This window comes from Botrytis deweyae (assembly GCF_014898535.1).
Source record: "Botrytis deweyae strain B1 chromosome Unknown BDEW_002, whole genome shotgun sequence".
Lineage (NCBI taxonomy): Eukaryota > Fungi > Ascomycota > Leotiomycetes > Helotiales > Sclerotiniaceae > Botrytis > Botrytis deweyae.
In genome coordinates, this window is record NW_024066209.1 from 1,476,724 (window position 1) to 1,492,445 (window position 15,722).

Here is a 15,722-nt window from a genome sequence, read left to right on the forward strand (position 1 = left end):
GCAACAGATGCATCAAAGTATGTTACTAGATTGGCTTCTAGGATCAAGATCTCGCTAACAGGAGACGAGGGACTAAAAGTAGACGGGGTGCAGGTTTGAGCAAGAGAGAATGCCATTTTGAGGTGACCTTAAGCGGAAAGAGGATCGATAGGATTCTCCATATACTGAAATGGGTGTATGGTTTTAGTTTGTGATCTAAAATCGGACATCCTGAAAGACCGAGTTGACCATTTATTAAACACGGTGATGACATATTTGAATCAATACAGAAAAAGGACTGATAATTATATCAATTAGGAGTTGATTCTTTTCTTCTCACAATTTCAGTAAATTAAAACAAATGAACAATAAAAAGAGGCCATTTTAATAACAATAGTAGTAGGGAAAGAATTGGAAATTACAATTTTTTGATGTTATGTTTAAACATTTGAGCTACTGCTGTATGTCTTTGTGCTTAGGGTTACGGAAAACTGGTTTTCTCCGAGACCGAATAACAGTGGACTGCTAGAATCGATTTTTTCTTTCTGTGGTTCACTCGATATTTTAGATCAGTAATCTGAATTCAAAATTTGCTTGGCTAGGCAGAAGTAGGGAGCAGAATGAGGCTCAAGACCTGGTTGATCTCCAGTGGCTTGACTGGCAACGCAGATCACGTCACACACGTTGCAAGGAATCCCAACAATCTTTCACCATACTTGAATGGAAATCTAGAACAAGACCTACTGTAGGTGAATGTAATTGTCGCATTGCCTCATTGCAGATTTTATAATCTTAGAGACTCCCGGCTCTACAAACACTGGACGGGGGGAGGATCTTAGATTGCCGATTAGCATTTTGAAATGCATGAATCATGCTGTTGGCGACTTCCGTCTGGTTCTGTAGTCATCTCATCTCCAGTTGCAACGATGCATGTATAGTTTATCCCCTTTAAGAGTGCACGGTCTCCCATCGACTCCGGTCGGCTTTATCTCCGTGGGCTCTCCTAGCGAAGGATGGAATTTTCTCGTCGATTGAATGCTATATAAGAGAACGGCGAGGTAGACAACCAAATCATCTCTGAGTAGCTCGACTTGCATTCATTACCATCTTACCCTATCCAACATAAGTCACTAGCCATGTCTATCACGTCGTTCTTGATGCTCATGCTCCCTGCGGCAAGCAATGCTCTGTATAATTTCACTCCAGAGAATGCGTCAACCTTTTATGATGTAGGTACATGTCTGTCGTTTATCCTCGCAGTTCTGTCCTGTGTAGAAAACAAGCTTAGAGTCCACTGGCCGCCATGCCAAGAACTGACAATTGTTATCAGGCGGAACTACCAACCCAATATTCCTTGCCCGAATCTCAGCTTGTCACATCTTCCGTTAATTCATTCTGGTCCACTCACTTCTTGACCTCGGCCAACTCGACCGAGTATGTTCTCTTGTCGCAGGGCTTCGTACTTCCCTCCGGCACTGTTACAGTAAGGACCTCTCTCCTGGACGCCAGCAACCCAGAAAACTACTGGCAGAGCACAAAAAACGTCCCTCTTCAGAACAACTCAACGAACAAGGACGGAAAACTCAGCATCGAAGCACCTGGCTTTGAATTTTCGAGCAACTCTAATGATAGTATTTCCACCATGGTCTCGAGTGGTTCGACTGATCACTATGAGTATAACCTTACCGTGAAAGCAACAACTCGGGTCCTTCTGAATGCTGGAACGGGTTACTTCTCATGGGGAAACGGCAAAACTTCGCAGTGGTCTCTTCCGAGCTGCCAGACTTCAGGCACGTTGATTCTAGGCGACCAGATCCTCCAGGTCGACGAGGAACGCTCGATGACCTGGTACGATCGTCAGTTCGGATTCGGCGGAATTGACAGCGAATTTACTTGGTTTGGGGTTCATTTCCCAGGTTCGGAAGTCAAGGCCAGCATTTGGCTCTCCGACAATGAGGACCCAGCACAGCATTTACGATTTGCAACAGTTCGTACCAACCACGGTTTGGAAATAGTCCGCTTCAACGTAACAATCGAGCCGGAGAACACGTGGACCTCTTCGAAGTCCAATTACACCTACCAAACAAGATGGTTCCTTGACTTCGACAACGGAGATTTCCTTGACATCAAGAGCGTCCGTAACGACCAAGAGATTTACGCAGAGAACTCGATCTTCTCATCATCACCCTTTACAACTGTAAAGGGACGGTTCTTTGGTCAGAAGACTGGCTTCGCTCTTCTGGACATCTCGCCTCCGACAAGCTTACAAGGGGGCAATGCCGTATTCTAAACAACAAAATGATGGGAACTGTCCAAGGCCCTGGGGTAAAAGCGAGACCGGTTGTAGACCATCGTTTTGAGCCCTTTCGCAAGTCAATCGCTGAAGAAATGAGGGAGAATGGTTTTATGAAGCTCTGTAACAAGTATACTAACCGCCCGTTTAGTTCGAGGCTTGTATTAACATCAAGGAAGTGTACATAAATGAATTTTTGTATTAAATAGAAAAAGAGATGAATTTGTATTCTACAAAACACAATCTAAAAATAAGTGTTGAAATGAAATCTCTTTGATAATCCTACTATATTTATTGATGCTTAATAATAAAAAATGACAATTATAATATTATTATCAGAAATAGACAGCAAGTTGTACATGAACACTAGGTAGTATATATTATAGTTGAATCTTAGATATAGTAAGATTAAAGAGAAAACTCTTCTACGGAGATAAATTATATTACACCGCTTTTGTTTTGTCATTAATAGAATCATTCTGCCAATACAAACTGATCCTGGCTAGCGAAGGCGGTATAACATACCTCCATAGTGGTGCTAGAGGGCTTGGAACCATACTTCCGTCCATATCACATCCTATATGAGGTCCAGATTTGGAGGATTTAACACCATGGACGACGCTCATTCAATGCCGCACTACAGGCAAATGAGATCAGGAGATAGAGGTCAGGAGCTGCCATCTTCGATGAACACTGTCGATGTAATGCTTCTCCAAATTGATCCTAGAAGTTTAAAAGACCAAACTGAAGTTGAAATTACATGCATTTGAGCTAGAGGTGGAAATGTCGAGTCGGGTGAGTGGATATCTAGAATCTTCTTCATATCTGTTCTTGTATGTAAGATGTGCTTGTTATTTGAGGGGAATTACATGGCACATATCCCAGCTGCCTGCTGTACAATAAAACGTTAAAACCTGTGAAGGGTAGATTCCTATCTAGGTTTAAAATTTGGTAAAAGTAGGGCCCCAAAGTCATATTGATTGTTGAATGATTTGATTGCATCTGAAAATAAGAGAGAATTCCCTGATTGAATAGGGAGCGTTTGAAATGACAGCGAAATGCCAAGCCACTTATCATATACCGTGCCGCAATCGAGGATTTGGCGCTATTTGCTTTTTTCGACCAGACTTAATAATAAAATTATAAAGCTTCTAGGGCTTCGGTCGTAATATATCTAATTGAATTATTATACTCGACTACTATTATGATAATTAATTATTAATATATTAGCTAATCAGTAGGGCTGTGCAACTAGATAGTTGTGTACCTAGCATTCAATTAATTAATTATCGATTGTGGTTAGTCGAATTGACTGATTGAAGTACCATCGTGACATTTCACTAGCTAACAGGGGCAGTGGTAGTGATTATGCAGCCGAGCGTGACACCTTTAAATAGTAGTTGTAAGAGTTCTGGTCTCTGCTTATAGTATTCCTTTCATTTTTCAATTACTTTATATTAAATTTAATATTTATTCAATACTACATTATTTATTTATAGAAATTTAATATTTTATTAATAAATAATAATTATTTCTTGATTTAAATCACATTCTTTAATTTGTATACCAATCTTTTAATATATGCCCAAAAATCCATTAAATCTATTCTTTTCTAGAGTATTGTTAGTTTATATTTCAATTTATGAATAGAAGTAGATATAAACAATAGCTTTTTTAGTTCCTTTTTTATTCATTGTTATACTTTTTCAATTAGATTGAGATCTAGTAAAGAGGGAGGCCAATTGAAGTCTTGTATATTGTACTCTAGTTGAGCTAGTCGGGCATGCTCAGAGTGAACCTTTAATCCATCTTTTATAAAAATAAAAAAAGGATCTAGCTCATTGAATAATAAGAAAACAATAAGCTCAAGTATTTAATTATAATATACTAAACTAATAATACCTTTAGTCTCTAGTTTCTTTTTTAGAAAGACTAATAGGGATTTATAGTTTCAGCTGATTATATTCCAGATTATCACCAATACTCTTCCTGAACGATATATCAATTTAATATATAAGGAATATCTCTTTTTATTAATCCTTCTAGTAATTTAAATCCTTTCACTTTTTTCCAATTTAAAAGAACTTTTGTCTGATTATATAACTTTCTTTCAATTACTTCTTCTAGGGTTATCGACAATGATATTACTAATTTCCTATTATCGATAGGTATACACAAAAGCTAGCCTCTTTTTTGTTTACTGCTTTGAAATAAAAAACCTAGGATATGTTATATAACGTTTATAGTTGTTTCTGTATAATTCCCGATAAATTGTATACACCAAAACTTTTACCCCTAAAATGTTTTTGATTTATTCGAAAGTCATTTTTCTTTTATTTCAATCTTTACCTAAAATCCTTATAATTCGTTGAATTTCTTTAACTAATAATATAGAGGATCGATATACCTTTCCTTTCTATATAATTTTATAAGATTTAGATTTAATTATACTTCTTATTATACTTTAGAATACATTTAAATTTTTCTCAATTCAATTTTAGGATTTTCTATTATCATATACCTAAAATATTCTAATTTGATAAGGAATACCCCAATTTTGATGAAATTTATAGGAATCATTTTTATTATTGAATTGAAAAGGCATTTTGAAACTGAATTGAAAAAATAATGATTTTTAGGTTTTTTGTCGAATATTTATAATAAGATATCGAAAATGAGGTGGCTGGGATAAGCTCACTTAAGTGTGCAGTGAGAAGCTTCCAGAACTCTTATAGTAGGTAGTATAGTCGGTAAAGGCGTTGAGTCAGCCTGAAAAAAAGAATTTTTTGAGCAAGTTAGATCCTAAAAGGGTGTAGATCGGGAAGAAATACTGTCTGAAGTGGTTTAAGTCAATTATGGGGGCCTAGTCGTTTCGCTGACTATTTCAGACGCTCCCGTTGAATACAACCAAAGGCGGGGAAGGCCTAATACACCAACAATGGCCATTATTGCTGTGCCCCCTTTAAATACTCGGTAAGGTGGTGTACACTAATGCATGCAAATGTGTGGCACATAAATGTCACTAAAACATTGAGACTACAATCTGCCATAGCCCTGCAAAGAAAACCGAACTGATCAAGCAATCGGACCACTCTGACTATTTGGCTCGGCTTGGCAGGTTGCAAATAACGCGAAAGGCGCAGCAAGTGAATTTCTTTGAATTCAATTTGCTGGAGAGTGCGGGGATGCATCTTTCCGTTCAGACAAGCTGCAATACAGCGCAGTATTAGTAAGTGCTCTTGCAAAAGCAAATCAAGCTTTTTGGCAAATCTTCTCATCTACAGTGATAAAAGCTGAACAAGTTCTCTAACAACATCTTTATTCCATCTGCCGCCAGCTCGTTTAATCATTCGCTGCTTCAGAAAGTGAAGATATCAGACATGCCTAGCACTCTTGCTATTGTTGCTACAGGTGTGATTGCCGTTTATGGCTTTCTCTATGCTCTCCTTCATTACACCCAAGACGCAAGTGAGCCTCCACTAATCTCAACATCTCTTCCGTTTATCGGTACAATAATCCAACTCTCGCGGAAGAAAACTAAATTTTATATTGAGTTAAGGTGCGTTGAAGACTTTCGTATTTGGTTTAGATTCTTGGTGGCTAAGATAATACCGTATCTGTGAACCTGTCTCTGACCTCCAACTACAGAAACAAACATGATTTACCGATCTACACTCTCCGGATACCAGGAGCCAGACTCTATGTTATCAATTCCATGTCGCTGATTCCTATCGTTCAGCTTCAATAAAAAGACTTGGCATTCCCTCCTCTGGAAGCTATGGGAGCCATGAGTGTCTGCGGATCAAGCAAGATTGCGAACGACATTCTCAATACGAATACCAACGGAGAAGAGGGCGATTGGGGTTATTCGATGACATTCTACAAAACGATCCACAAGCCGCTTTCACCAGGGCCTGAACTTGATGCGATGAATCGTATCATGGCCCAGAATGTTACTGCTTCAATCGATGGAATTAAAGGAAAACTTGTTGTATCGCTTTTCGACTTTATCAAGCGCGAAATTGCAATAGCTACGACCGACTCAGTTTATGGACCCCAAAACCCGTTCAAAGATCCTGCTGTTGCAGATGGTTTCTGGTGAGGAGAAACTTTGCGTCCGCAAATGTCTAGTCTAGTCGCTAACTTTATCCAGGAAGTTCCAGCCTGGGGTTATTATTCTCCTTATGAATCTATTCCCATCGATACTAGCCCGAGAGTGCTATCAGGCTCGTGAATACATGACCAGAGCTTTTAAAAAGTACTTTGAAAATGGCGGTCATAACGAGGCATCCGCTCTCATGAAAGCTCGTTTCAATCATAGCACGGAACATAAGCTGCCTGTTGAGGATATTGCAAGATTTGAGGTTGGAAATACGATTGGGCTGCTTTCCAACACATCACCTAGTGCTTTCTGGTTGGTGTACCACGTATATGCCGACCCATCAATATTGGCAGATTGCCGAAAGGAGATTTCCCAGGTTCTCGACGAGGTTACTACTACGAAGAACGGCAAAATCATCACAATTCGCACTATCGATATGACACGAGTGAAAGTCGATTGTCCAATATTAGTGTCCACATTGCAAGAGGTGCTTCGAGTTCACACCATCGGTATGTCAACCAGGATGGTCATGAAGGATCTCTTGCTCGACGGCAAGTATCTTCTCAAGAAGGGAAATACTTTTCTGATTCCAGGCCCCGTTCAGCATACCAGCAAGTCTGCATGGGGTCCCGATGTTGAAGCGTTCAATCACCTGCGCTTCTTACCTGAGAACAAACGTCACAATCCGATTGCCTTTCGTGGTTTTGGTGGCGGAACGACCCTTTGTCCTAGCCGTCATTTCGCAGCCACCGAAATTTTGGCATTTACTGCTCTGTTAATTCTGCGATTTGACGTCACACCTGTTAACGGAAAATGGGATCACATCACTTCCAACAAGGCCGCTCTTTGGGAGACAACAGCTGCACCAGATGAGGATATCAATGTCACAATCAGTCCTAGACACAGTGAGGATCAAAACGTAAAATGGAGGGTTTTGGTGTCAGATTCTGATAAGGCGATACCAATATCTGCTGAAGACTTGTAAAAGTTTTGTTTTTTGTGAACCCCCACAAGGTGTCTTTTCTGTTGGTAAGGTTACAGACATGTAGCTAGCTACTATAGGCACACTGCAACAATGATATTTTCATAACAATTTAAAGACGCCAAATTGAAGGCCTATAGGTACCCTTGAAAGTTCTAGTAAATAAATTACCTTAGGGTTGTCAAGTTATGAGTTAGGCACGAATTTAATATTGACCGAGGCATTGTATGTGAGGAGTATAATGGTAATTAATGGTAGAGCTGTATACATCATTCGCAATCTCAATACTAAGAGGGTTTCTGTTGAAACCCTCTTGCATTCCAGATGGGTAGACAAAAGTATAATTCGGAGGTTCTGCCCATTCGTCGTTTAGAATGCTAACCTATCACGATTTCATTTCCTGGGCATCACGGAATACCGTGAAATTCAGGACATCAATTCATTTGGCCGTCATTGCCTAGGTCGGCTTAGCATAAAAACTACACTAAACTTAACGACTGCCAAAAAAACCTCCGCCAGCTACTTCGGTAGACTAGGTACTAATAGTCGGCTCTTATAAGCGGCCTCCTAGGAACTAGAGGCTCTCACAAAAAGAGCCTCGTTTACTAGATTGCATCATTCGATACACTACTAAGGGACATACTTTGAAAACGGTAATCTAACCTTATGTGGTCAGCTAAATCTGGTCTAAGCTTTTATTGATCAAACCCTAATCTATGCCTAATTAGGAATGTTACAGGAAACACTTACCGTACTAGGTAGGTATTGCTTTACCAAATTGAATAACCATTAGTTATACAGAGATCAACCGTACAAGGTACCTGTACGATATGGTTGGGCTTACGAGTATACTTATTATGGTAGTATAATAAGACTATTCTTAGAAAAGGAGAGAAGGTTCAGGATGTGTGTGAATCAGGTGCTCAATGTTATGTACATGTATCATCACAATAATTTACAAGATAGTAGATGCAAGGAACTGCAGTTCATACAGCCATGGGTGGTTGAGATAATACAGATACGTGAATTGAGAAGACGATAGAGTCTAGAGATGACCGGGAAGAGAAAAGGATTGTATACTATAGGCTTCTTCAGCTTCGTCCGATGCCTACCTGGCACATGCTAGTAAGCAGTATGCAAGCAAGTGGCATTCGAGGCTATTTAGCTCCAACTCTTTTAACGAAGTTACATTTTGTAAAATTTATCGGATCCCGCGTTCCCCCGAACTGATATATTTTAATGATTATATATATATACACTATTAGAGAGTGTATTTTTTTTTAATAATTCCTTTATCAAGATAGTATAAGAAGAAAAGAATACTTATTGATAATTACTATATCTAGTAATTTAAAATGGTCGTTCGTAGATAATAATTGAAATTAAAATTTGACTCGTCTTATAAGACTAGATATGTTTCTTGTTTGTATTCTGGTTTCTATTATATTGAAAGGAAAAGTCTGCTATCTGAAAACAAAACTTTAAACTCACTTAAGATCTCTAAAGGGCCTAAGTCTCCTTTACTAATTGAATAGTATATTCTGTACTAAAATACAAGGCGATTCATCAAAACCATGGAGCCTTCACCACCGGACTCAGTGTTACAGACTCAAGAAGAAAGCATGCCCAATACCCCCAAATCGTTGCAGTTTTATCTCATACTGTTTTCATTCTCTTTTATCAGCTTTGTTGCTGCCCTCGATGGCTCGATAATCGCCACAGCCCTCCCTAAAATCACGAATGATCTTTCGGCTGCCGACAACTATGTGTGGATTGCGAACTCTTTCCTCATTGCTCAAACAGTTGTTCAGCCACTTTGTGCTCAGATATGTAACATATTCGGGCGTTGCGCACCTATGTTCGTCTCGATTTCTCTATGCTTGGGAGTGGGATCGCAGGAGGCTCAAACAGCTCCACGATGCTCATAGCCGGTCGCACCGTTCAGGGCCTCGGATCTGGAGGCATCATGATGCTTGTTGAACTCATTATCTGCGATATCGTCCCCCTCAGAGAAAGAGGAAAATACCTCGGCATTGTCATGTCTTCGACCGCTATCGCTGCCATTTTAGGACCAGCTGTCGGAGGAGCTCTTGCTACAGTAAACTGGAGATGGCTTTTCTAATTAAATCTTCCTATTGCGGGGGTCACCATGGTTTTCATGGCCATATCTCTTCGTCTACATCACGAGAAAGAATCTACGTGGGCGCGAGCACTCTTAAGAATTGACTGGGTGGGAAACTTCATATTCATCGCCTCTCTTTGTTCTCTGTTGGTCGGCCTTATTTGGTGGATCTGTGTTCTCGTGGTCTTCCTGGCGAGTAATCCTCCCAATTGTGCTTGGGGTACTAGGATGGATAGGTTTTCACTTGTACGAGTGGAAACCACCCAATTTTTGCAAAGAAGTCTCCATACCCCCGCGCATCTTCGCGAATCGAACTTCATCCGCAGGCTTCTACATCGATTTCATCTCCTCGGTACTACCAGTGTAGGCAATAGTATACTACAGTGAAACTGTGACGCGTATTAGCATATTGATATTGCAGCTAGTACGTATAGAAAGGAGGTTATACCACTCTCGTATATATTCATATGCCTAAAGAATACCAGCAATATACTGAAATACTAGAATCCAATATAAAATATATATTCCCTATCCAAATTAGGCTAGAAATAAGGGATTCCCATTCAATTTGAAATAAGGAATGGAATTTTATTACCTAATATGAATAGGAATCCCTTTTTCTAGTTTAATTAGGATAGGAATGTATATTTTATATTGGATTCCAATATTTTAGTATATTACTAATAGTATTGAATAACTAAATGATATTGAATACTTTCAGTAGTATTGAATTCCATACCACATACATACATATTTCGAAAAAAACTCTATACGCACCACTGTCTAACCCGTATACGGATTACGGGAAATACTATTGCCTACACTTGGTACTACTCCAGTGGGTGTGCTTTTTCTGGCCTGTCTTCTTCCAAGCCATCAAAGGAACCTCTCCTCTTAGAGCTGGAACAAACTTCATTCCTTATGAGGCTTTTCTCATTGTGACAGCTGGCATGGCTGGCGGGATTCTCTCGAAATTTGGACACTATCGGCCATTGCACCTCGTTGGATTTGTTCTTAGTATTCTTGGACCGGGATTGAATATCATGTTATCAAACACCACCCCCAAAGTTTCTTGGGTCATTTTCCAGATGGTCGACGCCATTGGCCGAGGAATTCTGCTGCCTACCGTTCTGCCTGCGATAATGGCTTCCTTGCCTGACTCAGACGTGGCTACAGCGACGGGACTGTACTCATTTTTGCGTAGCTTTGGTTTCATTTAGGGTATCACAATACCCGGGATCGTCTTTAATGCGCAATTCGATCGCTACTCCAATCGTATCAGCGACCCTGCCGTCCGCCAAGAACTAGCAGGCGGGCGGGCCTATCAGTTTGTCACTGGTACTTGTATCCATTCCCTGGAGCCCACTATCCGACAACAAGTGATTTCGGTATATCGAGAAGCCCTGAAATCAGTTTGGATTGGCGCTGTTGCGTTCGGATGTACAGGGCTTGTTGCAGTATGCGTGGAAAGACACATATCACTCCGAACGAAATTGGACACACAGTTCGGACTAAAGTCTGATAAGCTTGAAAGAACCAAGAAAAGAAGGTCTCTGTACCAGAGGACATAGAAGTGGCGCTCTAGAGGGACGGAGGCACAAGGCAAGAGAGTTTGTTGACTTTAGTTACACGTCTCGCAACGACTGAGAATTTTACCTTCTGGCTCTACGTAAAAAACACGAATTTTTCCTACGACGGATTAATTTCGTCATATTCTTTTGTAATTAGTTCCTCTCTTATAATGATATACTTCAATGAATGAGGAAGCCGTCTTTCTTCAAGTAATTGATACCGCCGATGCGATGAGGCATTGGTATGCATCCGCCTGTGCTAAAGCTTGCTTTGTATTCCTGTGAGGAGATTCAGTACTCGTTAAATATTGCATTGGTAGTCTCTGTTGGCAGTAGTCACTATATTCAATAGCTCCCAAAAGTCATTCCCTTCATGCCGATGAAGACCCAGGTAGTTTGCCTTATACTAGAGTCAAACGGGGTTTGTTCACCTCTCTGGTGAGGAACTTGCAATCGTATAACCTTACCCTAAACATTGAGGAATAGTTCTCTCTACTACTCAATTAAGTGTATGATAATGTGTCGAGCAACGTTCAGATGGAACCGAATGCTAAAAATCCAAGGGATATACAGGAGCGGTTGGAGGTTGGCTTGGGGTGGGGCGAAGAGTGTGGGTGGAGGAGGATTGGAGATGGTGGAGACAGTTGAGGGGTAATTGAAAGGATTCTATCGTACGATACGAGGAGATATATGATTACATAATACAGGAGTACAAAAAACCTGATATTAGCTTCTACGAATCCAAAAATATAAATGAACTATAAGACTTTTTATTGATTTCTTTAAAACCTCTTTCTAAAATAATAAGAATTTATCATAGAGCTAGCTAAAACGATTCTAATGTCACGGTGTGGATGCACGTGACCGATAAGTGGGTAAGCTAGGCCCTGTTGGGCTAGCTTACATCTGAAAACTCTGTATATCTTCACTTTGGAAGATCCTGTCTCGCCTGTATCGTAGCTCGAAGAGCTACGTTTTCGTCTACACCCTGTACCTACTGTTATTAGCACCATTGATTATAGATTCCTGATCCTGCCCGCCTGCCTCGTAACATCTGATGAAATTATAATATATTCTTTTAATATATATTATTATATACTAATGAAATTTAAAATTTATTATTATAAAATTTATTTTATTTTGATACCTAAATTTTCAAAAATTTCGTTATAGTAAACAAAGTAATTTATATCTTTCTTATTTTATTAAATTTATATTTTATATAGAATAATTAGCTAGAACCCGAATCGAATTCAAATTCTGAGGACGCCTTTCGAGTAGTACTGAGGCCGATTTGAATCATTTGGTATAAACCCCAAAAATAGATTTTTGCCTGAGCTAAATACGTATTTAGAATTTATAGTGTACTTTTATACTAAAGTATTCAACTCAATACACCACCTCAAAAAGATTATTAAAATAAAAGGAAAAGAGAAAACCTTATTAATTAGAATTCAAGGAATCGATTAATGAATTTATTTTCAAAATATCTCAAAAATTGAAATTTTTATTCAATTTAAAAGTATTCTAATGAATTTGAATAATTATTAACTTTGAATATTAAAGCTTTTATTATTCAAATAATATTAAATTGAATATAAATTTCAATTTTTGAGATAATTCAGAAAAAAATATATTAATCGATTCCTTAAATTCCAATTAATAATTTTATTTCTTTTTTTTCTATTTTATTTATTTCTTTAAAGTTGTGTACTAAGTTGAACACTTTTTTTCAATATTATTTAATTGTATTAGTCATACAGTCTAATCTAATCTTTGTGATAAGCGAGATAAGCAATCCTTATCGAGCTTATTTTGCTTGAGATAAGGAATCCTTATCAAACTTATCTCGCTTATTTTTCCTAAGATAAGGAATCCTTACTAAGCCTATATCGCTTATTCTAAAATGGTCTATACACTATAAGAAAAACTATTTGAATGTAGATTTTAAATATTAGTACACTTCCTATAGAAAACTTCGAAATGAATTCTAAAAACAAATAAATAAAGCTAACTCTAAGGGCTATTCAATGATATGATTTATTTTATAAAAAGTCCTCAATAAGGTTGAGTTATGTCTTTCTTTATAAGATTTCTATAAACACATCATACAGATTCTAAAATTTCCTTTTTCATTAGGCACAAATCTATTTTTGGGGTTTATACCAAATGATTCAAATCGGCCTCAGTAGTGGGGTAAGAAGTCAAAAAGTTCTAGAGCGTTGATTAATAATTTCAGATTTATAATACACAAACAACCAGTATAACAAGTGTGTCACTGACAGCACATGTGGTGGATATATCGGTTTGTAATTACAACTCATCCCTCAGAACATTACTTCGATTAACAAACACTATTTTACAATCGAATGAATTATCCTGAGTCACATTGAATACATTTCATTCAAATATCGCCATACAATAGCCATGTCTCATTTAACTTACACCAATTATGAGGGATACGGACAAAGAGCCAAACAGGATCTGTGGTATAGCCAGGCTGTTAGAGTTGGAGATGTTATTGAATGTTCCGGTCAAGGTTTGTACTCGTCATTCGCCAGCTGTTCTCAAGCTCGATGTTAGATCCTCATGTTTTACTGACTCATAGAGTATAGGTGGATGGGACCGCACAACTGAAGCCATAAGCCCCGATATAGTTCTTCAGATTGAACAGGCATTTGAAAATGTCGAGCGCACACTCAGAGTAGCCGGTTCGAAGGGTTGGGAAGATGTGTTTTCCATTAGATCATATCATGTACCGGCGGATGAAAAATCGTTGGAGACAATGGTCAGATGCTTGAAAAAGTACTGTCCAGATCATCAGCCAGTTTGGACTTACCTTGGGATTTCGAGGCTCGCAAGGGAGGATATGAAGGTGGAAATTGAGGTCAGGGCTCACGTGCCCCAAGACAAGAAAGCGTGAATCTTATGTGTTTTGACTCCGCACATACCAAATTACAAGAGAGATGATTCACGCTCCGAGCTACATAATCATTTTAATATTGTGCAACTACTTTTCTTCTTGATACATAATTCTACATTCAACTAATAAGTCTGAAACAATAAGGAAATACAACAACTCATATAATGGGAACCGCCGGTAAAGCTTTCGAAGCCCTTCAAGCAGGCAGGAAAGCTATTAAGCAAGGCCGTGAATATCATGGCAAAGGACAGGAAATCCTCAAAGGAGCTCGGGAGGTTCATGGTAAATTCCAGGAAGTTAACAAAACAGCTCAAAGCTTCGGCATAGATATATCAAAAGACGCATCGAATATACACAATAACCGTGGTCAGTTCAAAAAAGGAGCTAAAGGCTACGCACGAGGTTGTTTCTGTGGATTCTGGACCATACTCAAGTCTCAAGCTAAGAAGTATATCACATATGTGCTCTCTCTTCTGGTCTTTGCTTTCATCGCCATCGGTCTCGTTTGTTTCCTCATCGCTGTGCTTTCGCATCATCCACATTTGCAACTCCTTACATTAACGACAAAGGAAACGGTGGTTAATCATACTACGAACGGAGGAAACGTCACAAGAGTAGAGGAGATCGTGGACTATAAGATCTATCTCTTGCATTATTGTGTCACTGGTCTTACTACGGAAGTTGAGGAGATGTTTCAGATAACAAACGGCTGTCATCACTCAAAGCAAGGTATGTTATGTTTTGATAACTGTCAATTTTCTCCTGTTTACATTGATCAAAATTAGCTGATGCAGTTTCCTATCTGTTAGCATTGTATGAATACATACTACCCATCCTCAGTGCTACTATCACACCCCCACTTGCTGTTAAGGACATTCCAGGCACCACGGAGATTCAGACTCTCTTTAAACACTATGGATATTTTTCTTTCTGCCTATATATCCTTGACACCATTCTACTGCCTATTGTTGCAGTTGTATTTATCTGGTGGTTCATTAGTACCTTAACGCCCTGGAAGCGTACCTTCAGGCTTGTTCTCTGCGTAAGTCCACTTCCCTCTCTTTATGACCTCCAATTTTGCTCAATACTTACACCTAACACCACCAATACAGTTCTTCATATCCACTCTCCTCGCACCTGCAGTCCTTCAAACACTTCTCATCTACCGTGTCGTCCACATCCTCAAACATGACATCGACTTCACCAAATCCTACCTCGATATCAGTATTAAACACGGATTCCTCTACATGATCCTCGCCCACTTCTTCTGGTGTACATTGCTCTTCAACCTCATCCTTTTCCGTCTCATAGACTGGCTTCGAAATAAGAGAAAAACGAGAAAACTTGGCCAGACTCAAGCTTCCTACCAGGCTCAAAGTAGTCAAGACTCTTCTGGTTTTCACGAGGGAAACGATGGGGTTGATAATACTTCATATGATACTCAATCTTTTGAGATGAAGAAAATGCCACCTCCAAAGGATTCAAAAGATATAACGAGTATTGCGCGAAAGCCAGTGGGGTTGCAGTATGATAATGTCGACATGAATTACGGTAATGGTGATTTGGGAGAAGGAAACCCGAGGCGTAATATTGATTTCATTCATGAGAATCGGAAGAATAACCGAGATTGCACGGGGGAAAGAAGGACTTGATAACGTATAATTTTTAGACGCTAGTCTTTCAACCACTGCGGCTAGACCCACTGGATAGAATAGAAGTATGATGAGAATATAATAAAGCCATCTATGGG

At 39.1% G+C, this 15,722-nt stretch overlaps 6 protein-coding genes across 6 annotated transcripts; all 6 read left to right on the plus strand.

Moving 5' to 3' along the window:
• Nucleotides 1-1,115: 1,115 nt before the first annotated feature.
• Nucleotides 1,116-2,269, plus strand: EAE98_001136 (uncharacterized protein; the record flags this gene model as incomplete). The annotated part of the gene is made up of 2 exons (XM_038948753.1): nt 1,116-1,208; nt 1,310-2,269. The coding sequence occupies 2 exons, from the start codon at nt 1,116-1,118 to the stop codon at nt 2,267-2,269; spliced, it is 1,053 nt and encodes a 350-aa protein (XP_038815019.1).
• Nucleotides 2,270-5,565: 3,296 nt separating this feature from the next.
• EAE98_001137 (uncharacterized protein) lies at nt 5,566-7,359 on the plus strand (the record flags this gene model as incomplete). Its single annotated transcript, XM_038948754.1, has 3 exons — nt 5,566-5,831; nt 6,080-6,370; nt 6,426-7,359. 3 exons carry the CDS (start codon nt 5,566-5,568, stop codon nt 7,357-7,359), a joined length of 1,491 nt encoding a protein of 496 aa, XP_038815020.1.
• Nucleotides 7,360-8,930: 1,571 nt separating this feature from the next.
• On the plus strand, nt 8,931-9,478 carry EAE98_001138 (uncharacterized protein; the record flags this gene model as incomplete). Its single annotated transcript, XM_038948755.1, has 2 exons — nt 8,931-9,214; nt 9,244-9,478. The coding sequence occupies 2 exons, from the start codon at nt 8,931-8,933 to the stop codon at nt 9,476-9,478; spliced, it is 519 nt and encodes a 172-aa protein (XP_038815021.1).
• Nucleotides 9,479-9,505: 27 nt separating this feature from the next.
• On the plus strand, nt 9,506-11,049 carry EAE98_001139 (uncharacterized protein; the record flags this gene model as incomplete). Its single annotated transcript, XM_038948756.1, has 3 exons — nt 9,506-9,714; nt 10,377-10,644; nt 10,699-11,049. 3 exons carry the CDS (start codon nt 9,506-9,508, stop codon nt 11,047-11,049), a joined length of 828 nt encoding a protein of 275 aa, XP_038815022.1.
• Nucleotides 11,050-13,476: 2,427 nt separating this feature from the next.
• EAE98_001140 (uncharacterized protein) lies at nt 13,477-13,972 on the plus strand (the record flags this gene model as incomplete). Its single annotated transcript, XM_038948757.1, has 2 exons — nt 13,477-13,588; nt 13,665-13,972. 2 exons carry the CDS (start codon nt 13,477-13,479, stop codon nt 13,970-13,972), a joined length of 420 nt encoding a protein of 139 aa, XP_038815023.1.
• Nucleotides 13,973-14,136: 164 nt separating this feature from the next.
• Nucleotides 14,137-15,624, plus strand: EAE98_001141 (uncharacterized protein; the record flags this gene model as incomplete). The annotated part of the gene is made up of 3 exons (XM_038948758.1): nt 14,137-14,701; nt 14,782-15,014; nt 15,085-15,624. 3 exons carry the CDS (start codon nt 14,137-14,139, stop codon nt 15,622-15,624), a joined length of 1,338 nt encoding a protein of 445 aa, XP_038815024.1.
• Between the last annotated feature and the right edge of the window lie 98 nt (nt 15,625-15,722).